This window comes from Salvelinus alpinus, chromosome 37 (assembly GCF_045679555.1).
Source record: "Salvelinus alpinus chromosome 37, SLU_Salpinus.1, whole genome shotgun sequence".
Classification (NCBI taxonomy): Eukaryota; Metazoa; Chordata; class Actinopteri; order Salmoniformes; family Salmonidae; genus Salvelinus; species Salvelinus alpinus.
This window is the reverse complement of record NC_092122.1, coordinates 3,322,345-3,348,881: the sequence shown is the minus strand read 5'-3', so window position 1 is coordinate 3,348,881 and position 26,537 is coordinate 3,322,345. Positions and strand designations below refer to the sequence as shown.

The 26,537-nt window shown below is 42.5% G+C and overlaps 1 protein-coding gene across 2 annotated transcripts; it reads left to right on the top strand.

Annotated features, from left to right (window-relative positions):
- Nucleotides 1–119: 119 nt before the first annotated feature.
- Nucleotides 120–19,802, top strand: LOC139566088 (lamina-associated polypeptide 2-like). Of its 2 annotated transcripts, XM_071386998.1 has the most exons (7): nt 146–704; nt 8,368–8,485; nt 8,887–9,036; nt 9,256–9,365; nt 17,288–17,353; nt 18,202–18,305; nt 18,517–19,802. In XM_071386998.1, exons 1-7 carry the CDS (start codon nt 474–476, stop codon nt 18,878–18,880), a joined length of 1,143 nt encoding a protein of 380 aa, XP_071243099.1. In that variant the 5' UTR covers nt 146–473; the 3' UTR covers nt 18,881–19,802. The 2 variants fall into 2 exon arrangements, with proteins under 2 accessions (XP_071243100.1, XP_071243099.1); XM_071386999.1 differs by lacking the exon at nt 17,288–17,353 and having other exon boundaries at nt 120–704.
- The last annotated feature ends 6,735 nt before the right edge of the window (nt 19,803–26,537 follow it).

Here is a 26,537-nt window from a genome sequence, read left to right as displayed (position 1 = left end):
CTATGCATTTCGGTAGCTCATGAACGCCTAAAATGTGCATGTACCCTCGACCAATGGCAAAGCCCGGTGTTACCTCTCTTGTCCAATAGTGTCTGCTTTCACAGGGTAGTGATTCTCACACACACAGATGGTTCCATTCTCACGGCGTTTGTTCCTTCAATGTTGGCAGAGGGCCGGTGTCCTAGCAAGCTAGCACATATTGGTATAATAGTCCAAGACCACGTACTTTAAAGGGGAGGTCTGTCTTATGTTTAGCGCTTTCACTTCTTCATTCTACTGAGAAGAGTTTTACAAAAGAGTCGCCACAACTAGTACGCTAACGTGCTAAAATTGTTCCAGGAAGAATCAAGTTTGTGTACACGGGTAGTTTCGCAGATCCAACAAGAAGCGTTACTTAGTCAGTTAGCTAACAGCCAGCTAAATACTTCATTTTGTTGTTACGGAGGCGGAGTTGCTTTTTCATAGCGAGCAACATGCCGGAATATCTGGAGGACCCATCGGTTCTCACCAAAGATAAACTCAAGAGCGAGCTTTTGGCCAACAATGTTGCTCTCCCGACCGGAGACCAGCGAAAGGACGTTTATGTGCAGCTGTATCTGAAAAACTTGACCGTGCAGAACAAGAAGATCTCATCTACAGACGCCTTCTCCAGCGACGAGGAGTTTCCAGTCCCCGTAGTCTTAAACAAAAGTCGCTCGGGCAGGGTGAGTTATTTTTAAGATTTTTCTTTCCCGCGCGCGAATATAATATTTGTAACAATGTTTCCAGTGTGAATGTTGCAAGTACATGTCTGTAGAAAAGACGTTACTCTTTTGTAGGGTGTTTTAATCTCCCTTAAAAACTATCGATGTTATTTGGTCTTCTAGGTAATTACATTTTATTTTTTAAATACAATTGATATCTCCCATCTTTTCAATTACAGCGAGTTCCATCTCGTTTTAAATATAAAAACAAACACATGTTGGCTGTATTGTATTACAAATCAGCTGAAAGTTTCCCGCTTAAAATATCTGCCAGTGTCACTGCTGGATGCTTCCTTATGGAAACCATTCTCGCCACTCAATTGTGTGTAAATATCCATACTATTTGAATATGTCGAGATATGTAAGTAAACATGGCCATACAAAGTCGAAATTGACTTTTGTAAATCAAGGTTTCGAGATACTAACTCGGTTTCGAGACAGTAGAACATAGTTCCTTCAGAAAGGTCTACCCATGTTGTATTCGGCGCAGGTGGCAGTCTGATTTGATTACAGCTGTGAGTTTTTCTGATTATTAAATCTCCAAGAGCTTTGAGCTCCAACATGCAGGACTAGTGAAATAAAATAATGAAAATTATAATAAAAACAATAGAAATAGCACTATATACATAACTGTGGCAGTAATGGATTAATAAATACATGTCCCTTGGGGTGGAGGCAGAGTAGACTCACGGGGTAGGGTGGAGTGACCATAGGGGGAGCAGCAGCATGATCATTTAAGTGAAATAAAAAACAAAAAGTAATATACATATTAACAACTGCAACAATTATTCATGTCATTGGGCTGGGGAGCAGCAGGAGAAAGAATGTCCACAGGGGGAGTAGCAGTGGGGGATAATGTTCGTGGGGGGGGGGTGTAGCTGACTAGTGGTGGGTATTCAGCAGCCTGATGGTCTGAGGGTAGGCACTATTGGCCCATCTCTCAGTTTTTGCCATGATGCAGTCACTGCGTCTGAGTGATTGAAGCAGGGAGGACAGGGCGTGGCTTGTTGGCCTTCCTGCGACACCTGGTGTTGTAGGTGTCCTGTAGAGCAGGCAGTGTGCGTTCGGCTGCATGTATCACCCTCTGGATAGCCTTGCGGTCAGCGGCGGTGGAGTTCCCGTACCAGGCTGTGATGCAGCCCGACAGTATGCTTTCATTGGTGCTCCTGTAGAACACTGTGAGGGCCCCCGGGGACAGGCCAAATTTCTTCAGCATCCTGAGGTTGAAGAGTCGCTGTTGTGCCGCCTTCACTACAGTGTCTGTGTGGTAAGACCATTTCAGCTTCTCTGAGATGTGTACGCCGAGAAATCTGAAGTTATTTACCATCTCCGCTGCGGCCCCGTTGATGAGTATGTGAGCATGTCCAGCCTGGTTCCTCCTGAAGTCCACAATCAGCTCCTTTGTTTTGCTAACATTGAGGGACAGGTTGTTTACCTGGTGCCACGCCATCCCAGTGCCTACCTCCTCCCTGTAGGCTGTCTTGTCGTTGTTGGTGATCAGCCCTTCTACTGACGCGTCTTGATGATGGAGTTGGAACTGTGAGGCCACGCAGTTGTGGGAATACAGGAGAGAGGACTGAGGATGCACCCTTTTGGGGCCTCAGTGTCGGAGGTAATGTTGCTTACATTCATCACTTGGGGGCGGCCTGACAGGAAGTCCAGGACCCAGTTGCATAGGGAGGAGTTCAGACCCAGGGCTGTGTACTGAGATTATAGGGCACAGTCCGCGGGAAGCTAGAAGTTAAATAAAATTCCATTTCAACTTACTGTTGCCGGTGGGCAGGACGGTTGCTCATTATGAAGGGTGGAATTTGAGACTAAAGACAACAGACCCACGTTTGTAAAGTCTGTTTTAATAATACGTTATTTTAGAAATGTCTTATTTTCCCCGTCATAATGACCAACCATCCTGCCCACTGGCACAGTAAGTTGAAATTGAATTTTATTTAACTTCCTGCGGACTGATTTTGTGCAACCCAATACAATAGGAAGCAACGATGGTGTATGAAAATACACACGCTTTGCTAAAAGCAGCTAGTGTCATAAGTGGTGGAATCCATAGAAGGGATGGAACTGGACAGGAGAAGTTTTATGTTAAGGGGAAAGCCTTGGTATGCAGAGAAGAGGAAAGGAACTTTAAGGAGTTTTGAGTGTGCTGGAAATGGCATAGGTATAGGTAATGGGATTGAAGGAAATCAAGGCTCCTGGTGTGGAGGATGGGGCTGTTTTCCTATGGGGTTTGGTCTCTTTATTGAGGAAATTCTTTCCCTGGAAGAGGAATGTGTGAACGGACTATCCCTGAACAGATGTGTGGTTAACTGTGTGTGACAAGTGGGGGTGTGTAGGCTAGTACTTTCATTAGATTTAAATGCTATCGCAGCAGTGCTCTTCCTGATGTTTTCATATAGTCACCTGACTCCCAATCATGTTTGTCTGTGTGTTTTTATAGCTTACCATGAAGCATTTGAGGCAAACATCCACTGGCACACTCAGAATATTAAACACACGTTTTCACTCATAACAGCTATCAAAATAAACCCTTTGGGATAAAAAAAAAAAAGCCAAGTACTGTTTTTCTCTCCTACGGTTTAGTTCAACTGAGGTTGAATGGTTTGTCATTGGGAGTTTAGGAGTTTTCCGCTTGCAGCGGTCATCATGAGGACCACAGATATGAAAACTATCATGTCTGACATAACCATTCATAAAGGTGGTTAACCATATGCACATCATCATAATTCACAACCTAGCAATTTGTTATAGTCTACCCCCAAAAGCCACATAAAATGGTCAGTTTCAGTATTACATCACCAAGCTGATTTCTGTGTGTAGAAACAACCACTTAGTCAGAAAGAGCATTTTGGACATCTAGGCGATCATGCGACTGAACTATATTGTTCTGCAATACATTGATGCAATCTGTATTCCATATAATTTAAACCTCTAGTCTACAAACCTTCTGCACGTAGCCTAACACAAAACTTAAAGCACAGGGATGGTCTGGGCCTTGGGGCTAGCAATGAGCTCAGTGCCTTAATTTCCCTTTTAATGTGTGTGGTCAGGGAGCGGATGAAAAGTGAGCGAACAAACGGGAATTCTCTAACTTTCCTTTTCCCCACCCCTTATTTCTTCCTTGGAATGCTGTGATTATGAAATGTGCTGGGCTGGGCTGAGATCCAGCTCCAACTTTACTGAGGCCCACAGTAAAGAGTCTAATATAGGCTAGTGGGAGACTGATAGCTGCTAAATCCCCCTCTCTGTCTGAGATTCTTTCCCTCTCTCTCCTTACTACTCCCACTCCTTCAAATGTACTATGGATAAGAGAACCATGACAGAGTTCCAATGGAATGTGGCAAGAACCATAGAAAGAGTTATAGAAATTCCTAATTCCTGTCACTTTTTGCTTGCGTCATTGTAAGTCAGTCAGGCAGAGTATTCCCAACTCTTACACGTTAAACCGACCATGGCAAAGATGGTAAGGAATTGGATTTGTTATCGGCTGGGGAGTATGCCGAAACAAATTAGGCCGACGTGCTTTATTTAATTAATTGTCTTACCGTCAGTACCGTTTTTACATTGAGTTGAATCCAAAGCTCATAGGATGGTGCTATATTATCATGGCAGGTGTGTTTGCTTCAAACAAAAAGATTCTAGACTGAAGAGCAAACAGAGTAGCTGCGTGGCCGGGGTCTCTGGACTTCCTGATAGCTAAAAATCCGTACCTTATGCGTATTTGCAACTTTATGCACAAGGCACAACAGGCTACTCTGGCCAATTTCAATGATGTGCGGTGTTGCATGGTCACTGAGAAGCTAAATAATAGTTGTATGTTATTTTATGGTTAAAACACAGATTGTTTTCCCCCGATGCAATGTGTAGACGGGGCTAGGCTACATGTTATGCTGTCATGTAGGTTAAATGCAATTGGTTTACCCTACATTTGTCTGCGTCCTGCTTATGTTTGCTTCTGCAATATCACTGCTTCTTAACCTTTGTGCAAATAGCCTACAGATGTGTCTGTGTTACTGTCCCGCGCTCACTGGCGTTGGAAACTGAGGGCCCAGAATATTTTATACAATGTTTCAAGCGTCCGGACGGAAGTTAGTTGTTTCAAGTTTGTTGCAGACAGGCCATGTGTAGCCAATGTGATTTATAGGTTACTTTATTATTATCAGGATATTTTTTTTAACCTGCAGGCTGCAATGTTTTTATTTGTTGGCTTTATGTAGGCTATTTGTCTATAATTCGCAATGGCAATAGAAGTTCCTTTTTACATTGTACAATTTTAGATTTGGATAGAATTTTATTTAACCACATCACAATCATTTTGAAGACGTTATTATGAATGAAATGAATCTGTTTCACAAATATTTGCATATGGAAATCATAACTGGCACACAGATTGGTAGAAATGGTAAGATATATTTGCATTCCACATGAAAGGTTGCCGACTCCTCGTGTAGTCTATTACCAGCAACTTCAGGCGAGTAATGGCAGAATCTGCAAAAGCCAGCAGGAAGAGAATAGTTGGGTCAGGTTATCTAGAACTCTGCCACCCTCTTGAGGCATTTGTCTTATCTCATCCAACCGTGAGCTTAAAGCATCAGACAAGCTCAATGCATGGAGTTGATTTTATTGAAACACTGGGTGTGTCTATGTATAGAAAAATACACATTTTAAAAATGTCGACCAAACAATTGGTCGAAAGAGCACTTTCGGTCGACCAAGATTTTGTTTTTGTTGGGGACAACCTTTACATACGTGTGTGTGTACGTACACACAGTATATATACATATTTGTTCAAATAGACGCAGGGCTTTTATTCTAGCTGTTAAGAAATATGAGTCAGAGTGACACATGCACAGAAAGTGATAGTTGTTTAGCTCTGCCGTAGAGGCGTCCTGGGGGCGGGGCGTTTCGATACGGTTGCACAGCCTAGGCCAAGGGGGAAAATACCCTTTGGCTGTGAGCAACTACAATCATCAACCTCTGTAGAGGAATACTCACTAAAAACGAATACTAGGTGACTGCCGGTAGGCCGCTATACCTTGTCTGATGACTCAAACTGAATTTTTCCACTGCTCTATCATTCGCTGTATTTTTCAGTCTGAGACTGCCATCATTGAAGTTGTTTGTGATAACATCAAAATGAGTTGTTATACAAAACAAAGTCATCAGCGATCGGATTATCTCTAACTAATCAGAGTATCAAATCCAATTACAAATTTTCAAGCTGCCGCTTTACCCATGTGTGTTCTGGGTCTGGCCCAACCCATCAGTTTCTGGGACTAAACAGAATGGCTAGAATGTTTTTCCATTCTAGAAAAATACTTGTCAGCAGAGTGGATACATTCTCTGCAGCCTGGTTGAAGGGGATTGAACCTGAGCCCTATACTACGAATCAGGTTTGAGGAGTTAACTTTGGTCAACTGGTTCCATGAAAGTGGCTCACCTTTTTAGCCAGGTACATTTCTACGCCCAAAAATCCTTCCTAACTAACCTGCTCCAGGGCAGGCTAACTCCATTTATCCGTAATGAAATGTCTGAGCCACGAGGTTGAGGACCAATGAAATCCGATACCATTCCTCTAGCAAAGTTTGTCATCATCCCCTTCATTTGAGGAAGAGGACTAATTTAAATATTTTATGAATTATACTGAACAGAAATATTAATGCAACATGCTCAAATTTAAAAGGTTTTACTGAGTTACAGTTCATATAAGGAAATCAGTCAATTGAAATGAATCATTAGGCCCTAATCTATGGATTTCACATGACTGGGCAGGGGTACAGCCATGGGGCATAGGCCCACCCACATGGCAGCCAGGCCCAGCCAATCAGAGTTAGTTTTCCCCCACAAAAGGGCTTTAGTACAGAGAGAGATACTCCTCAGCAAACCCCCACCCCCCTCAGACAATCCCGCAGGGGAAGAAGCCACATGTGGAGGTCCTAAGCTGGCGTGGTTAAATGTGGTCTGCGTTTGTGAGGCCTGTTGGACGTACTGCCAAATTCTCTAAAACGATGTTGGAGGCAGCTTATGGTAGAGAAATGAACATTCAATGCTCTGGCAACAGCTCTTGTGGACATTCCTGCAGTCAGCATGCCAATTGCACGTTCCCTCAACTTGAGACATCTGTGGCATTGTGCAGTTTTGTCACACAGCACATTTTAAAGTGGTATTTTATTTTCCCCCAGCACAAGGTGCACCTGTGTAAGGATCATGCTGTTTAATCAACTTCTAATCTTGGCAAATGAGACATGCTCACTAACAGGGATGTAAACAAATTTCTGCACAAAATGAAAGAAGCTTTTTTTGCATATGGAACATTCTGGCATTGTTTTTCAGCTCATGAAACATGGGACCAACACGTTACATGTTACATTGTATATTTTTGTTCAGTGTAAAAGAGACAAATACAAAAACATTTTTAATGTCTATCACATTACACATTCAGTAATAACAGTATTTGCTTTCCAAACAGTTTTTTGCGCTATTATATTCTGAATGTTGAGAAAGGCAAACTGCCAGCCGCAACCAACCATAGACATATAATCCATAGATGGCAGTTCCCATTCAAGACTGGCAGCCATTGCTAGTGTATCCATGAGTTTAACAGTCAACACCCTTCTATGGATTATATGTCTATGCCCACAACGCAACAAGAGATAGAAGGAAAAAGGTGCTTCTGCATTGATAAGCACACCGAAGATGGCATTAACAATAAGTAATAAAAATGCTTCGTAGTATACCGCTCTGTTTGCTCTCTGGTTGTTTACCACCTTTAGTGGTTGAGTAGTTCAACCAGCGTGTAGCATGTGTACGCCACAATGTGGAGAGTATTGTTATTTTATCTCTGAACGTCTAGAGGAGGAAATCTCTTCGTCCTCGGGGAAAGGCGGACACACTACATGCCCTCAGAACAGCCTCAATTCGTCGGGGCATGGAGTACAAGGTGTCAAAAGCATTCCACAGGTGACATCAATAAGGGATCAAATATTTCACCTGGATTCACCTGGTCAGTCTGTCATGGAAAGAGCAGGTGTACTTAATGTTTTGTGCGTTAGGCAAACATATCTTTCTGATGATTCATCTGAGCGGAGACTTGTTTCTTTACGTGCAGTGTTGATCAATCATGATGGTTTAGGTCAGGAGAGGGCGTTAAACTAGCTCTGCTGATAATTAGTGTGTGATTGGAAACCTTTTTAAGGGTTTTAACATCTGTGGTGTTGCTTGCTGAAGCAGCCCAAGGAGCTGGGTAAAGAGAACACTAATCTAAAGATCAGTCAACTCTCTCACACACATTCACACACTGCAGAGTTACAGAGAGGTTATTTGGACATTTCAGTTTGTGGATTTCAAATGTTAAACCCTGTAATGTTCAGTAGCACAAAATGGATTTCTTTGCTTTGCTTCTTTGGATTTGTGTTTTGGCGAGCTCCAGCACAAATTGAATCCAACCTTTTTATTTGAAGTGCATTAAAAATAACTCAAAGAAATATAATTACTAGAATGGGTGTGCCAATTCAAGTCATCCTTCTGCGATGGGTGGTAGGCTAATTTTGTGACCTATAGATCTCAACACTTTTCATGTTGCATCAATCTGACCCCTGTGGCCCTTCTTTCACAGAAAGCCACGAGGAAAACGGACAAGCCTCGGCCTGAGGACTTGGATGTGACTGAGCTGACCAGTGAGGGCCTGAAGGACGAGCTGCTCAAGTATGGATTCAACGCAGGACCCATCGTGGGTGAGTCAGTCAGTCTGCTAGTACATTTGCCAGGGGCATTGTTTTTAGAAAACATTGGGTTCATTCTGTGTTATCGAGTCTATGATTGCCTGTTGGTTATATGGTAGGTGGAATATATATTTAATTGTGATGGGCTCTTGTATACCGACCATGTAAATAAAACTACTACTTTGATCGAGACATAGAATGCCTTCTATATTTCTACAGAAGGGAATTAAGAGTTGTATTGAATTTATTTTAATAATGGCCATTATTGTTGCAGTCTTCATTTGTTTATTAATAAAGTTGTGTTGAATTCATTTGAATAATGTCTGAGCTTTTGGCAGCCTCCACCCATAGACCGTATGAGAAGGGGATTCATAAAGTTTCATTGAATTTATTTGAATGTCTTGTCATGGCAGCCTCAACCCGTAAGCTGTATGAGAGAAGGCTCCAGAAGCTGTTGGACCATGGTCCTCCTGAGGCCGTTGCTTTACCGGTGGTCATCACTCAGGTAGACAGCAACCACAACGGCAACTCTGACTCATACCACTACAGCGACAAGGAGGAAGGTAAGAAACGTAACACTTAATCGTCCTCTTAGACCAGGCTATTACAGATTCAAATCAGATTCATCTCAGCAGTTGACACATTACATTTCCAGAGATGCCTACTTCAAAACCAAATTGGTCCTCTGGGATAATACAAATCATGCGATTTGATTTGTTGGTTAATAGACTGACTGACAGAGCATGACATTGATGGAAATTGTGTGGTGTGTATGTGTTTAGAGATGACAACAGTCCCAGAACCAGAGCCAGTCCCCGTGGTTGAGAGACCTGTCAGAAGCAGAGGGAAGACCCCAGTCACCACCAGGACCCGCAGCAGCCAGCACAACCGGGTGAGTCCCTCTTTTTATTTTGTCTTTATTTAATCAGTGGACAAAAGCACATCCTCACCCTAGGCCAACGTCATGGTTTTTATTCCTTCAAAGCTTGCCATACAGAATGTGTTGAAATATGAGTTAAATAGCATGCATATCTCAAGTTGTGATTAGTAGACATAGGGTTGATTTTAAACCTGTCTCAAATATTAATTGAGAAAGAGGAATTGTGTCCTTTGAGACTCCTATTGGGGTGGGAATTACATTTGTGTGGAAAACAAAGCACCAAATGTCTGTTTGAAGGACCCTCTGTGTGTCTGTCTGCTGGGTGTTTGTGCAGCAGGTTTTGATTTCAGGACCAGCCAATTGACTTGGATTAGCTTGTTTTCTCTCTGCCACTGGGTGCCTCTAGTCCACTATTTTCTGTCTCTTTGACTCTCTCTCTCCCTCTTTCATTCTTTCCTTGCAAGAACATACTCATTATTTTCACACCTCCTATGCAAAACCTATCTTTTGAGTGGTTACTTTTCTCCTCCTTTTACTTTTCTCCTCCTTCTTTCCTGATACTTTGGGAGATGTTGGTGCCATCTGGTGTCAATCCTGAACCTACCAGATGGTAACCTACTCAACTGAAGCTGCCTGTCTCATGTGGATATTATAACCACATTAAACTTCTTACGGCTGAAATCCCGTTAACGGGATCGATATGACAACAGCCAGTGAAAGTGCAGGGCGCCAAATTCAAACAACAGAAATCTCATAATTAAAATTCCTCAAACATACAAGTATTATACACCATTTTAAAGATAAACTTGTTAATCCCACCACAGTGTCCGATTTCAAAAAGGCTTTACGACGAAAGCATACCATGCGATTATGTTAGGTCAGCACCTAGTCACAGAAAAACACAGCCATTTTTCCAGCCAAAGAAAGGAGTCACAAAAAGCAGAAATAGAGATAAAATTCATCACTAACCTTTGATCTTCATCAGATGACACTCATAGGACTTCATGTTACACAATACATGTATGTTTTGCTCGATAAAGTTCATATTTATACAAAAAAAATCTCAGTTTACATTGGCGCGTTATGTTCAGTAATGTTTTGCCTCCAAAACATCCGGTGATTTTGCAGAGCCACATCAATTTACAGAAATACTCATAATAAACATTGATAAAAGATACAAGTGTTATGCATAGAATTATAGATATACTTCTCCTTAATGCAACCGCTGTGTCAGATTTCAAAAAAGCTTTACCGAAAAAGCACACCATGCAATAATCTGAGTACAGCGCTCAGAGACCAAAACAAGCCATACAGATACCCGCCATGTTGTGGAGTCAACAGAAGTCAGAAATAGTATTATAAATATTCACTTACCTTTGATGATCTTCATCAGAATGCACTCCCAGGAATCCCAGTTCCACAATAAATGTTTGTTTTGTTCGATAAAGTCCATAATAGATGTCCAAATACCTCCTTTTTGTTCGCATTTAGTTAACAAATCCAAATTCACGAGGCGCAGGCCAGGCAAAAAGTCAAAAAGTTCCATTACAGTTCGTAGAAACATGTCAAACGATGTATAGAATCAATCTTTAGGGTGTTTTTATCATAAGTCTTCAATAATATTCCAACCGGACAATTCCTTTGTCTTTAGAAATGAAAAGGAACGCAGCTACCTCTAACGGGCGCACGCCTGACTGAGCTCATGGCCTTCTGCCAGACCCCTTAGTCAAACAGCTCTTATTCTCTCCCCCTTCACAGTAGAAGCCTGAAACAAGGTTCTAAAGACTGTTGACATCTAGTGGAAGCCTTAGGAAGTTAAATATGACCCCATAGACACTGTATATTGGATAGGCAAAGACTTGAAAACCTACAAACCTCAGATTTCCCACTTCCTGGTTGGATTTTTTTCTCAGGTTTTTGCCTGACATATGAGTTCTGTTATACTCACAGACATCATTCAAACAGTTTTAGAAACTTCAGACTTTTCTATTCAAATCTACTAATAATATGCATATCTTAGCTTCTGGGCCTGAGTAGCAGGCAGTTTACTCTGGGCACCTTATTCATCCAAGCTACTCAATACTGCCCCCAGCCATAAGAAGTTAGAGAGTTTGAGATTTTGGAAATTAAGCCCAGTTCGTTTTGTCTCGCACCTTTTAACTTCTTACATACTGGACATAGACTTCAGAATGGTATCCCAGAGTTCGTCTGAGTCTGGGGAAGTCGATGGGCTTCATTGGAAAAATATCAAACTATCCCTTTAAAGCATGTTTGTGGACTGCCAACTTCACTCACTGAAGTTGTGGACTTGGCTTTGTAAGGTGTGTTCGAGAAGAGGTGGAAGGTCGGGTGTTCTGAGAAGTATGTGTGTTTAGATCTATGCTCAGGAGGGGGAGGAGGATGATGATCTTGAGAAAGAGCATCCTGTATTGAAAATAAAGAGCCCATTGAGGAGATCCTCTCATAGAGTCGACCAGATGGTCCCTGCAAGCGATGATTCTGTAATATACACTAAGCCTATCCATCTCACTAGGTTTGTGGTGTGATGGAGTAGTGTTTAGCTTGATAGTCACCTTTTTGTGGATAGTGTTAGTCATGTTATATACTGTATATTTAAGGTTTATTTGGAATTGTACACATCTGCAGCTAAAAGCTGCGTATAAGTAAGTAATTGAAATGAGATGTAGTATACAATTAGTTAAGCAGTCTCACAAAGTAAGGCTTAGACTAATGTCTTAATTCACTGGGTTCTCTACATCCACTATTTAATATATGTTTGGATTTGTTTGGGAAGCTACTCTCGTATGGGTGGGTGTGTCCCCCCTTTCACCACATCACCTGCTGCCACGGTCTTCCTCAGCTATAGTGAACAATGAACACTCCATTATTAGGCCGCCTCCTCATCCTCCTGCTCCATCTGAGCTATCAGCTGGTGAGGTAGTTCTTCCCCCTCCCAGAGAGGCAAGGCACCTCTGCTTCTAGTGAGTTTGTGATGTCCTGAGTAAACTTCCCTCTGATCCATTTGTCAGTCTTCCCTCTATTTAACTTCCTTTCGCCTCTCTCTCCCCCTCTGTCATGTTCCAGGAAGTCCCTAAGGAACCTAAGCCTATATTGGCAGACAAGCCAACCTCTAAGCCCTCTCCATTACTGCAGGGCCTAGCCCATGCCCAGTCCACTAGGACTATCTATCACGTTGTCCTAACAGCCAGGGCTGAGTCTCCCTCACCCAGACTTACTCGGGTATCTAGGTTCCCAGCTCAGGCGGTGGGGTTCTTTGTGGTTACTTGTCACTCACTGTCGCTATGAATTGTTGTTGTGATCATGGCACGGATTGATATTGGAAGTTGTTTAATGGGTGTACATAGCTAATGATCACGTAGTTACAGTGGTGTCTCTTAGTTATAGTAAGATATGTGTGACTGTGCCATTTTGCATATATATTTTTCTTAATGCTGAACCTTAATGTTGAAGAGTCACCCACCCACCTGGCATTTTGGCTATTTAGTCAAGTACTCTAAAGTCTCTGTGTCTTACCCTCAGTCTGTCCCTGACCAAGACTTCCCCCTGAATGTGAATGCTGCTGCGCTCTGGGTCCCCAGAGCCAAACCCAGCGGCCCCCCCAGTCAAGACCCCCAGCCACAGTGTCCCTGAGGGCCACAGAGATCTGGAGAGCCCCCACTCCCTCACTCCCTGGCAGACCAGTAGGAAGGTGCTTTCCTTGCCCCCTCATTTATTCACTTACTGGGAGATAGAAACAGCCTTTTGGTCAATCACTGGGAACTAAAAATGATTTGTCACGTTAGAACAATGTATTGTTAGGCTACATTTTAACTTGTACATTTGTGCGTGGGTATTATTTCTTAACTTTGTTGGTGTTGATGTGCTTCTCGCCTGTGCGACTTGACGTTAATGATGGAGACATAAGATGTAATCATAGTCGAGAGAGCCTGCTTCGTCAGAATCGGGATGTCTGTCTTAAGATGGAATGGGTGTGACATTAGATTGAGTTCATTAGTCACATGTACAGGGATGCATATATAACTGCAGGGTACAGTGAAAATGTTATGCTCCGGGCAGGGGAAGAGTCAGTTGGCGAATGTCCATAGGGGTGCAGCAGGGGGGAGTGAAAAGTGAATGGAACTGTAATAAAACATTTATTTATTTATTTACGCTGTGACAATGATAAATGTTCATTGGGGGGGGCAGGGTAAATGTTTGTTGGGGAGGTGAAGGAAGCGGGGAGAACAGGCCGTGGCTTGGGTTTTATCTTGGCCATCCTGTGACACCTGGTGTTTTGTAGGTGTTCTGGAGGGCAGGCAGATGAAGTAGGGTGTCCAATCAAAAACACATCTTTTGACTAATTGGTAGATTTATGTTAATTGTGTAGATGCTCCTCTAAGAAAACCAATAGTCCAAACTCATGTCTCTGTCATAATCTGTACAAAAGTTATTTTCGCTTTTACCGTTGTAGGGTGGCCCAAATTAGGATGACTAAATCAATGTAGGCCAGAGACAAGAAGTGGTTAAAAACCAGGAAAATACCATTTCTTCAGCTAGGCTGGTTGCTGTGCGAGAATTGAGGCTAAACTGACAGGTTCACCGTTGAACTCATCTTTCTTCTGAATACAGAGGACATAAAACAATAGAGGTAAGATGGATATCGATTTTGAGACATGACAGAATATTTCTCACAAAAACAAGCGTTTTCAATGCCTTTTACATTTAATTTAGCTTGGTTCATGCTAATTTAGCTTTTTGCGACTCAGAAACGTCTTTGCAGACTACCACCACAACATGCAAAAATCCTCAAAAGTTCCTGTGAGAAAGCGGCACCGCTCTGTCAACAGCTTATGAAATCCAAATTTTGCATATAGTGTTGGATGATACAGTGGGGAGAACAAGTATTTGATACACTGCCGATTTTGCAGGTTTTCCTACTTACAAAGCATGTAGAGGTCTGTAATTTTTATCATAGGTACACTTCAACTGTGAGAGACGGAATCTAAAACAAAAATCCAGAAAATCACATTGTGTGATTTTTAAATAATTAATTTGCATTTTATTGCATGACATAAGTATTTGATACATCAGAAAAGCAGAACTTAATATTTGGTACAGAAACCTTTGTTTGCAATTACAGAGCTCATACGTTTCCTGTAGTTCTTGACCATGTTTGCACACACTGCAGCAGGGATTTTGGCCCACTCCTCCATACAGACCTTCTCCAGATCCTTCAGGTTTCGGGGCTGTCGCTGGGCAATACGGACTTTCAGCTCCCTCCAAAGATTTTCTATTGGGTTCAGGTCTGGAGACTGGCTAGGCCACTCCAGGACCTTGAGATGCTTCTTACGGAGCCACTCCTTAGTTGCCCTGGCTGTGTGTTTCGGGTCGTTGTCATGCTGGAAGACCCAGCCACGACCCATCTTCAATGCTCTTACTGAGGGAAGGAGGTTGTTGGCCAAGATCTCGCGATACATGGCCCCATCCATCCTCCCCTCAATACGATGCAGTCGTCCTGTCCCCTTTGCAGAAAAGCATCCCCAAAGAATGATGTTTCCACCTCCATGCTTCACGGTTGGGATGGTGTTCTTGGGGTTGTACTCATCATCCTTCTTCCTCCAAACACGGCGAGTGGAGTTTAGACCAAAAAGCTCTATTTTTGTCTCATCAGACCACACAACCTTCTCCTATTCCTCCTCTGGATCATCCAGATGGTCATTGGCAAACTTCAGACGGGCCTGGACATGCGCTGGCTTGAGCAGGGGGACCTTGCATGCGCTGCAGGATTTTAATCCATGATGGCGTAGTGTGTTACTAATGGTTTTCTTTGAGACTGTGGTCCCAGCTCTCTTCAGGTCATTGACCAGGTCCTGCCGTGTAGTTCTGGGCTGATCCCTCACCTTCCTCATGATCATTGATGCCCCACGAGGTGAGATCTTGCATGGAGCCCCAGACCGAGGGTGATTGACCGTCATCTTGAACTTCTTCCATTTTCTAATAATTGCACCAACAGTTGTTGCCTTCTCACCAAGCTGCTTGCCTATTGTCCTGTAGCCCATCCCAGCCTTGTAGAGGTCTACAATTTAACCCTGATGTCCTTACACAGCTCTCTGGTCTTGGCCATTGTGGAGAGGTTGGAGTCTGCTTGATTGAGTGTGTGGACAGGTGTCTTTTAAACAGGTAACGAGTTCAAACAGGTGCAGTTAATACAGGTAATGAGTGGAGAACAGGAGGGCTTCTTAAAGAAAAACTAACAGGTCTGTGAGAGCCGGAATTCTTACTGGTTGGTAGATGATCAAATACTTATGTCATGCAATAAAATGCAAATTAATTACTTAAAAATCATACAATGTGATTTTCTGGATTTTTGTTTTAGATTCCGTCTCTCACAGTTGAAGTGTACCTATGATAAAAATTACAGACCTCTACATGCTTTGTAAGTAGGAAAACCTGCAAAATCGGCAGTGTATCAAATACTTGTTCTCCCCACTGTATGTTCGAGAAAGACCCCACTGAACGATTCAGAACATTGCCTGTCTCCTGGTAGCGCCTCCATGCTCTGGACACTACGCTGACAGACACAGCAAACCTTCTTGCCACATCTCGCATTGATGTGCCATCCTGGATGAGCTGCACTACCTGAGCCACTTGTGTGGGTTGTAGACTCCGTCTCATGCTACCACTAGAGTGAAAGCACCGCCAGCATTCAAAAGTGACCAAAACATCCGCCAGGAAGCATAGGAACTGAGAAGTGGTCTGTGGTCACCACCTGCAGAATCACTCCTTTATTCGGGGTGTCTTGCTAATTGCCTATAATTTCCACCTTTTGTCTATTCCATTTGCACAACAGCGTGTGAAATTTATTATCAATCAGTGTTGCTTCCTAAGTGGACAGTTTGATTTCACAGAAGTGTGATTGACTTGGAGTTACATTGTGTTGTTTAAGTGTTCCCTTTATTTTTTTGAGCAGTGTATTTGTCTTGGTAAAATGTATTTGATAAAATAAGGAAGTGAAAGTTCATCACTAAACCGTGTTTTCACCCACTCAGAATGGGTTGACACCCTAGAGGAAGCCAAATGAGGTGTGGCAAGAGAGACAGCGGAAACCAAAAAGGATCGAGGAAGTAGAGGGGGGCTGGTGGTAGAGGGACTATGGAAGGTATGCTCACCACTCTCTTCTATAGTTCTAGCTAGTCTCTAGTCTCCGTATTAAACAGGATGAGCTACATGTCGATGTTTGGTTCCAACGGGCATTCCTTTGACGCCAGCCTGATTTGGTTAAATGAACATGGTTTGATTTGATCTACTTGGAACTGAGTTTGGATGGGTTTGGGAACAATGCCTACCTTGTGTAAACGGTGAGTGCAGCACAAAGCTAAACAACTCGACTGTTTCAACTCAGTGGACAAGTTTGACCTCTGGTGTAAGGAGAACGTCCTGGAAGATTTCTCTGCCACCAAGACCAAAGACTTTTTCATCCACTTAAAAAATAAATTTTCGTGACTTTGTTTCTTGTGTAATGTTTGTATCTGTCTTGTGTGTGTTGTTTATCTAATTCGAAAGCCACAACTTTTCTTTCCCTTTTGTGAACAAATAAATCCATTCTCTTCTATTCTAGCTGTGCTGTGAGGAGGATGGTAGTCTTCCTCTCACTCTGACTGATTAGGCTCCCAGTCATGAGCCAACTTCCCTACTCAATACTGCTCTTTTAGAGGTTTGGGACATCTCTCTCACCTGCTGTAGTACTTGGGACATCACTCTGTATTCGGTGTTTTGTCTGATTTTCAATCTGTTCACAATTTCCTCAGTGCTCTGATCACTGGCTATTCGTTTTTGTCTCACTCTCTTGCCGTCAGTCTCTCCTGGGTCTGTATGTATATCAACCAACCTCTTCTATAACTGATATTTCTAATCTGTATCTGTGGTCATCTCAGGAACCTGCACCAAGTGTCCATGCTCCAGTAGGACAGGGCATTAGACCCTTGAAACAATGGCCTCTGGTGGGTATATGATCATAATCACACTGTCCTCTTAGGATGCCCACAACTGTAATATTGCTCACTAGATTTGAAATGTACCTGTCTAAGAGATGGCCCAACTCTACGAGTATAGGATACTGATCCAGTTTGTTACTTACCCACTCCATATTAAAGGGGGTACCGCAGGAAGTCCGCCCGCTCCTAGTAGCCAAGCCTTCCTCACTACCTCATTTGTCTGGAAGGGACCCCTTTGCCTCCTTCACCGTCAGGTCTGTGAGCCATGTCTCACACACCCCCATCTCAAGTCCTGAAGGAACAACTGGAATCCCTATCAGCTCTCTCTGCCAAGTTTGACACGCTGTCCAATCGCTTTACTCTGGTATACAGTCTTTGCACAACAGTTGTTCTCAAATAGAGTTCTGTTTTTCTCACAGTGGTTTGTTGTGGTGGCACCCGGAAATGGGAACTTTAAGGTGAATTTAATTGTGTTGTGGTGTCACGTCTTTTCCTCACACATGGTGTAATTGTAAACAAATGGGTGACAATTATGAATGGGGCTACTGTAGTGTGTGTGTGGCGCACAGCTGTCTGTCTGTACCAGTACAGCTGCTTAAGTGCCAGCTGAAGTGAGGGGAGTGAAAGAAGACTCTAAAGTCTTGTGTGTTCACATGGGAAGAGGACTGCAACAGGTCCACCTAGTGGTTCTTAGGTGTACACACACCCTCTCTAGCCTTTTCCAAAAATAATACCATATGTGAATGTGGCAGTGACTTTGTAACAAGTAAAATGGAACAATGTCTCATCCTCACCTTCATCGCTCCATGTCAGCTTCAACGTCTAAAGAAAGTGTACTAAAATGTGTGTTGCAGGTGGAGAAGATAGCAGCTGGTGAGCAGACACCCAGCAGGGCGGATGAGAAGGATGTCCTGAAGGAGATGTTCCCCTACGAGACCAACACTCCAACAGGAATCAAGTAAGACACACGCACGTTATTCTATCAACATAAACAACTTCAATAAAACATTGCTATATCTGGCAGACTGCCACCCACAGTCTTGTCATTCCTGTAAAGCGGTGTCCTGTAACTAATTTGTTAAGAGCTTGATAGTAATACTTGCCTGATGGCAACTCATGTGTGAAATGTCACCATGAAACTCAACTTTCTACCTTTCCTGTCCCTCTAGCGCCACCTGTCGACGGCCCATCCGAGGTGCAGCCGGCAGGCCCCTAAAGTCTGGTGACCTGTGGACAGATGAGACCCTCTTGCGTTCCGCCTCTAACTCTTCCTACACGGAGAGCCGCACCGCCACCGTCCACAGAGTCACCACCCTGCCCCCCTCTACCAGGCTGGTAACGTCAGTGGCGCCCCCTGCTGGCAAGGCCGTAGCACCACCCCGTGGCCTGCCTGTCTGGCTGAAGCTGCTGCTTCTCAGCGTTGTAGCTGGCTTCATATTCTTTGTCTACCAGACCATGGAGACCAACGCTATGGCGCCCTTTGGAGGGTCCTCAGATTCCACGCAGACCAGTGGCAGTGAGGTCCGCAAGTGAAGGCAGCATAATGTTACTGCCACCATTTTCATTGTCATCGTCCCTCGCTTCCTTGGCATTCTTGTATTTTTTCCCTTCTCCTGTATCTGTCACTTATAATTGGTTAAGTGGTCTGGTACAGTAGCCTAATCTTTGTCAACACCTCCTGGAGACGACAATGTCCAATATGACATATTGAACCTTGAAGATGACCACCGCTTCTCATTCTGAAATGACAATACCGTCTTCTGTTTGTTTGTCTGTCCTTTCCCCATCTGAGCCTGTGAGGCTGAGAGAAAGCCAGTCGCACCACTCATCTCCAGATAACGTACGTACACCGAAACAGTGGCTTCCAAATTATGTGAACTTGCTTTATGTGGTCTATTTTTGTTTTATGTCTCTGCACGGTGTAGTCTTATGATTGCATTTGCTTGAGTCTGTGAGAGAGAATTGCCTGTGTGCGTGTCTGTGTTTCACGCGGTTTGCTTTGTAATGCTGTCGCTGTAATCTAATGCAGTTATTGTGGTCCCGTGTGGCTCAGTTGGTAGAGCATGGCGCTTGCAACGCCAGGGTTGTGGGTTCATTCCCCACGGGGGGACCAGGATGAATATGTATGAACTTTCCAATTTGTAAGTCGCTCTGGATAAGAGCGTCTGCTAAATGACTTAAATGTAAATGTTATTAGCAAAAACAGTCAGGAAAAGACTGAAGGAATTTCAACCAATTGTAATAATTTTTTTCTTGATCGAACCATCTATACAGCGTACGCGCGTGTGAGACGGGGATTTTTAAAACTCATGCACACATATAGCTCTTATATGCCCCTGCCCCGTTTTTTTTAATTGAAATTGTCTGTGTAGCCAAATTAATAATGTATGTATTCATTGTAATAAATAATGGAATATCTTCTCAATAAAACTGTTATTGTAATACGTAAGGATAATTTGTCTTAGATTTTTATTTTACTTGAAACAATAATAAAGCACCATTCAAAAAGAAATAAAGAAATATTTTTTTTTTATATATATTAGCTGCAAGCAGCAATGAACGGAGTTCACAGCATGACAGAAAATAAACAAGATTTGTTGGATAACAGCAAGTGCTCGGTCATGTAGAAACAATCAGTGAAAGCATTACCAAGTTTCTCTCAATACCATAAGGAGGATGCAAGTGAAGTTTAGCCTAGTGCTGTAGGTTGGTTATCTTTGAGTGCAGCAGGTAATCATTACTTAATGTATTGAGTTTATATACCAATCCTGGGGTCAATTTGACTAATGGTTTATGTTAAGATTAAATATTTAGTTAAATATTTGTCTAAAGGATTTAAGTCTGTTGGTACATGCTTCAATACTCTCCGCTGTAATACTTTGACTGTACAAGCGGCAGGACTTCTGGTTTCTAATTTTCCAAAATAGAATCTCCACTTTTCACCACGTTCGGACCACATACTTGGGCAACAATATGTGATTATACTAATAAGGATATTTCACATTGTGTGTCTGCATAATTGAAACCGTACATTAATTTGCATTAGACCAAGTCCACTTGATCAATAGTTATTGCACTAGTATCCTATGGCGCCACTAGTGACAATGACATCTATAGTGCCACCAATTGGTCTGGTGCAGCCATCTAAGGTTGCAGAGGCTTTATTTTCGCATAGCTTCTAAGGGATGTATACATAAGGTTTACATACCAAATTTCATTGCCCAATGTCCATCGGTTCAGTTCTTCCAGCCCTGGTGTGATCTGCCATCTAGTGCTGTAGCGTGGCTGACAATGAATGCAGCAACTAATCATTCTCAAAGCCATTAGACTGATATAATGAGTCAATATAACATCTGGAGTGAATCTCATGCATGGTTCATGAGGGGAAAATTGCAGATTTTGAGCATTAGTGTTACATAGTTTCCTTGTTTTTTTTGTTGATAATACCAATTCAATTAATCTCATTTTAGGGACTGATTTGTCAGTAACTGAGCCACCTTTTGACCAATCCCTTAGCTTTTCTCAAACTAAGTTAAGACGTTCCATGGGCTTACATTCCACGTTTGGTGTCATTTGGTCATGAGAAGAAGCATAGGAGCAAGAAGCTTTTGCATATTTTGGCATATTAGTGTATCTGTTGATATAGTGTGGACATCTTTGAATGCATCAATGTTATTTTCTCAAACTCTAGGGACTATTGTGATGAGTCCAAAGACCACATTTGGAGTGAATCTGACTTTGTCCATGAGAAGGAAGATTTTGTATGATTTATTTTAAGCATTAGTGTTAAATAGTCAAAGTTCATTATTAATAGCTTCCTTTTTTTTAAGATATCAATGCCAAACGTAACATGGTTCATCATGGTAATGTCTTTGATGCCAAAGACCCTAAAAAGTTTCAAGTTGAAAGGCCATTGTAGAGTGGATTTACAGAGGATTTAAATGGATACAAAGTCAGATTTCCTGATTTGATCAATAACAGCCATCTCTTAACCAGTCCCTTAAGTGGGCCTACATCCCGAATTTGGTGATATTTGGACTGGACTTTTGTTATTTGGTGTTATATGGTTCAAAAGGTTTTCAAAAATGTCCAAAATGGAGGGAAATCTACCCTGACGGACCTTACGGGTCTTTGAGGTAAATTTGTTCAGCATGAAGATAAACACCTACATACAAAGTTTCAAGTCTAGCTCAAATGGGCGGCAGATATGAGGGTTTAAGTGAGACTGCTTATAACATCGCCACCTATAGGCCAATCTGTGTCATTATTTTTGACCAAGTTACTCATGGCCTCCCTCTGTACCAAATTATTTAAAAAGTTACCAATCTATGCTTGATTTATTTGACCATGTCAAGAAAATTAAAAAAAATCTAAGAATAAAAGTAGCTTTCTCTGTAAAACCCTAATTAAAATATAAGCTACTTATTTTAAGCTTGGGTTAAACTGAGGGGAAATCCAGACTGAATAGGTGGAATTTTAGTCTGCTTTTGAAGGTGGTGGAGTCAGAGTTGTGGGTGGCTGGGGGGGAGAGAGTTCCAGAATTTGGGGAGCTGTGATACTGAATGCCTGGTCCCCCAATCTTTGTTTTGGGGATGGTGAGTAGTCCTGTGTCAGGGGAGCGGAGGAGGTTGGAGAGGTATGAGGGGGCAAGGCTATGGAGGGCCTTGTAGGTGAGGAGTAAGATCTTGCAGGTAATGCATCATTTGACTGGGAGCCAGTGATGGTAGTGCAAAGTGGGGGTGATGTGTTCTGAGGGTTTGGTGTGTGAGAAGACCCTGGTAGCGGAGTTCTGGACATACTGGAGCCGCAGTAGTCCACCCGAACCTGAAATTCTCACTTTTTCCTTGGGTTCAGGTCGGGTCTTGTTTGATTGTCATCGGTGAATTCATAAAGTATTCAAACCCCTTGACTTTTTCAGCATTTTGTTACCTTAGTCTTATTCTAAAATTGATTAAATGTATGTTTTTCCTCATCAATCTACACACGTAATGACAAGGCAAAAACAGAAAACTTATTTACAAAAGTATTCAGACCCTTTGCTATGAAACTCGAAATTGAGCTCAGAGACATCCTGTTTCCATTGATCATCCTTAAGATGTTTCTACAACTTGATTGGAGTCCACCTGTGGTAAATTCAATTGATTGGACATGATTTGAAAAGGCACACACCTGTCTATATAAGGTCCCACAGGTGACAGAGCATGTCAGAGCAAAATCCAAGCCATGAGGTCGAAGGAATTGTCCGTAGAGCTCCGAGAGAGGATTGTGTTGAGACACAGGTCTGGGGAAGGGTACCAAAACATTTCTGCAGCATTGAAGGTCCCCAAGAACACAGTGGCCTCCATCGTTCTTAAATGGAAGAAGTATGGCCGCCCAGCCAAAACTGAGCAATCGGGGGAGAAGGGCCTTGGTCAGGGAGGTGACCAACAACCCGATGGTCACTCTTCCAGAGTTCCTCTGTGGAGATGGGAGAACCTTCCAGAAGGACAACCATCTCTGCAGCACTCCACCAATCAAGCCTTTATGGTAGAGTGGCCAGACGGAAGCCACTCCTCAGGAAAAGGCACATGACAGCCCGCTTGGAGTTTGCCAAAAGGCGCCTAATGAACTCTCAGACCATGAGAAACAAGATTCTCTGGTCTGATGAAACAAGATTGAACTCTTTGGCCTAAATGCGTCTGGAGGAAACGTTGCACTATCCGTAAGGTGAAGCATGGTGGTGGCAGCATCATGCTGTGGGGATGTTTTTCAGCAGCACAAACTGAGAGACTAGTCAGGATCAAGAAAGGATGAACGGAGCAAAGTACAGAGAGATCCTTGATGAAAATCTGCTCCAGGGCAATCGGGGCCTCAGACTGGGGCAAAGGTTCACCTTCCAACAGGACAAGGACCCTAAGCACACAGCCGAGACAATGTAGGACTGGCTTTGGGACAAGTCTCTGATTGTCCTTGAGTGGCCCAGCCATAGCTCGAACTTGAACCCGATCGAACATCTCTGGAGAGACCTGAAAATAGCTTTGCAGCGATGCTCTCCATCCAATCTGACAGATTGAGAGGATCTGCAGAGAAGAATGGGAGAAACTCCTCAAATACAGGTGTGCCAAGCTTGTAGCGTCATACCCAAGAAAACTTGAGGCTGTAATCGCTGCCAAAGGTGCTTCAACAAAGTTTTGAGTAAAGGGTCTGAATACTTATGTAAATGCAATATTTCCGTTTTTTTTATTTTATACATTTGCATACATTTCTAAAAACCTGTTCTTTGCTTTGTCATTATGGGGTACTGTGTTTAGAATGATGAGGGGGAAAAAAACTATTTAATACATTTCAGAATAATGCTGTAACGTAACAAAAAATGTGGGAAAAGTCAAAGGGTCTGAAGTTTCCAAATACAATGTATGTAACCACAGCTCTGCATAGCCTGTAAGATATTTATTTTACACCAATAAGGGGAATTTATTGACTTATAGAAGGCCTAGCCAACATATTAAGGTCTGTTTGTCCGCGGGTTCATTCGTGTTCGGGCCCCCCCTTAAAAAAATTATTGGGCCCGAACGGGTCCACAGTTTTGGACCCGAGAAGACCTCTAGTCCAAACGTGATGTACCAAGTGATGGTGGAAGAAGCCAGATTTGGTGATATATTTTATGTGGGTCTCAAAGGAGAGAGTGGGACCAGGATGACACCCAGGTTTCTGACCACAGATGACGGGCAGATGGAACAGCCCTTGATGGACATTACGAGGTCTCCCACTTTCTTGAGGAGAGCCTTGGGAGCCAACAGCATGACCTGTTTTATTACTGTTGAGTTTGAGTAGATTGGATGTCATCCAGTTTTTATATCCTTGATATTTGATCAGAGACGGGGTACAGAGATGAGAGGTGGGTTTGGTGTGGATGTAAATCTGGGAGTTATCCGCATAGCAGTGGATGTTGAGACTATAGCGGCGGATGATCGGGCTCAGGGGAAGCATGTAGATAATGAAAAGCAGAGGTTCGAGGATGGAGCCTTGAGGCACTCCTTGGAGCAGCCTTTCCAAAATAGCTACAGTACTTTCTAGCTGCAGAGAGGGAGCTGAGCCTGCCCTTACAAAAAAAGATTGCAGTTTTGAAACTGCAGTGAAAGTGCAGTAACTGCAGTCGACTGTGGTATTTTGGACGCAGTAATTGCAGAATAACAGCAGTGTACTGCAGTTGAACTGCAGTTATACTGCACTGTAATAGCAGTTACACTGCAAAATTACTGCAGTAAAAAAACGGTGTTATTTTGGACATAGTGTTATTTGCAACATACTGTACTGCAGTTCTACTGCACTCTGATGGCAAATTTTGTTTTGTAATGGTGTCAATGATAAAATACAGGCCCCACTGAATACCCTCTACTTAGCCCAGAGTGGAAATCAGTAATAGTTTCACCTATTGCACTCATATAGGACCCTGATGCTAATTTTAACTTCACACAGACACCTACACACAGTCAGCCAGAAGCAGGGTTGAGCTGCCTACTGACTGCCCATTGCCAAATAATTGTTAAATATAGGTTGTAGTAGAGACATGAAGGCATTCTCTGTGGTTTCTGCTCTCTGATTTGATATTTATTAAACTGGTCCAATCATTCAGAGGTCCACTTGATAAGAGCTTCACATGCTACTCGGAACTTTCTGATATTTCTGACTTGCTAACTGGTTGAACGTGGTATGTGTATAACTATAAAATAAAGGAGAGCCGCACACTCTAGGAGCTCAGATGCAAAAATGTAATGTCCAACGTTTCGACAGCCAAGCTGTCTTCATCAGGGTAGGATTCAAACACTGCGGTATGACTCGTTTATATAGTGTCAAAAGACAGGTGTCTGTAATCATGGCCAAGTGTGGCCTAATATCATTGGTTAATTATCAAATATTAAAATGGCATAAAAAGAACAGCATACAAAAAAACAAATGGATATCATACGATCATAGATTCATTTTAGACTACACACGCTTACATACAATTACAATGGCAAAGTCACGATAATCACAAGAATGGCTTCAGTACTTTTAATTCGCGCTTTGTTTTACCCACATCATTTTTACCACAAGGACAAGTTATAAGATAAATAACAGACTTAGTGGAGCACGTGATAACACCTTTGATTGGGATCTGTTTCCCTGTTTGTGGGTGTTTGAAGGATCTACATTTATAAGTGCCATTGCATTGAGCACAGCCATTACACTTTTAATTTCCATCCAGTAGGGGCGCAAATAGAGGTTGTTCAGGAATATCTTGGAGTGGTAAATCAGAGTGTACCAATTGGTCTCAGATTTCTGCCCCGCGAGAATACGACCAAGGGAAGGTCAGAAAACACATTACCGAGACTATCATCGTAGAATGTCTATGACTATCAATTGTAGAATGTGCCAATGTTTGTGAACAATTCCCTTAATTTGTTCAGAGCACGTAGAATAGCGGGTAGTTAGAACGCAAGAATGCGTCTTTTTCCGAGACTTACCTTGAAAAAGGTCATGTCTCTTTTTGTTTTAAATTTTCTCAATGGCAATATTAATCTGATAATTTTTATACCCCCTCTCCTTGAATTTACTTTGCGTCTCAGCCATATTTCTGTCGAAATCTGAATGTTTTTTGCAAATTCTTTTGATTCGACAGAATTGCCTGTAGGGCAAACTATTTTTCAAGGGAAGTGGGTGACAACTGTCAGTCCTCAACAAACTGTTACGATCAGTAGGTTTCCTGTAAAGATCAGTGTTTAGAACATTATTTTCACACAAGGTCAGAAGATCAAGAAAACTGATTTGACGTGTATCAGATTGCATAGTAAATCTCAAATGTTCAGAACAGGAGTTAAGAAAAGCATGGAACGCCTGGAGCTGTTTTGCATCACCCCTCCATAGAACAGAAATATCATCAATATACCGTTTCCAAATAATGATGTTCGGCAAGAAAACATTTTTGAGAGGATTGAAAATAGATTTTCTCCATGTAACACACATACAAATTAGCATAGTTAGGAGCCATGGGGGATCCCATAGCAGTACCCTTCGTCTGAATATAGAAAAATAAAGAAAACATGAAACATGAAATAGTTATGTGTGAGTACTATTTCAGCCAATGTTATAATGCATGATGCACTGGAAGGTAGTTCGTTAGGGTCACGTTGCAGAAGAAAATGTTCCATAGCTTCAATACCGCCCTCGT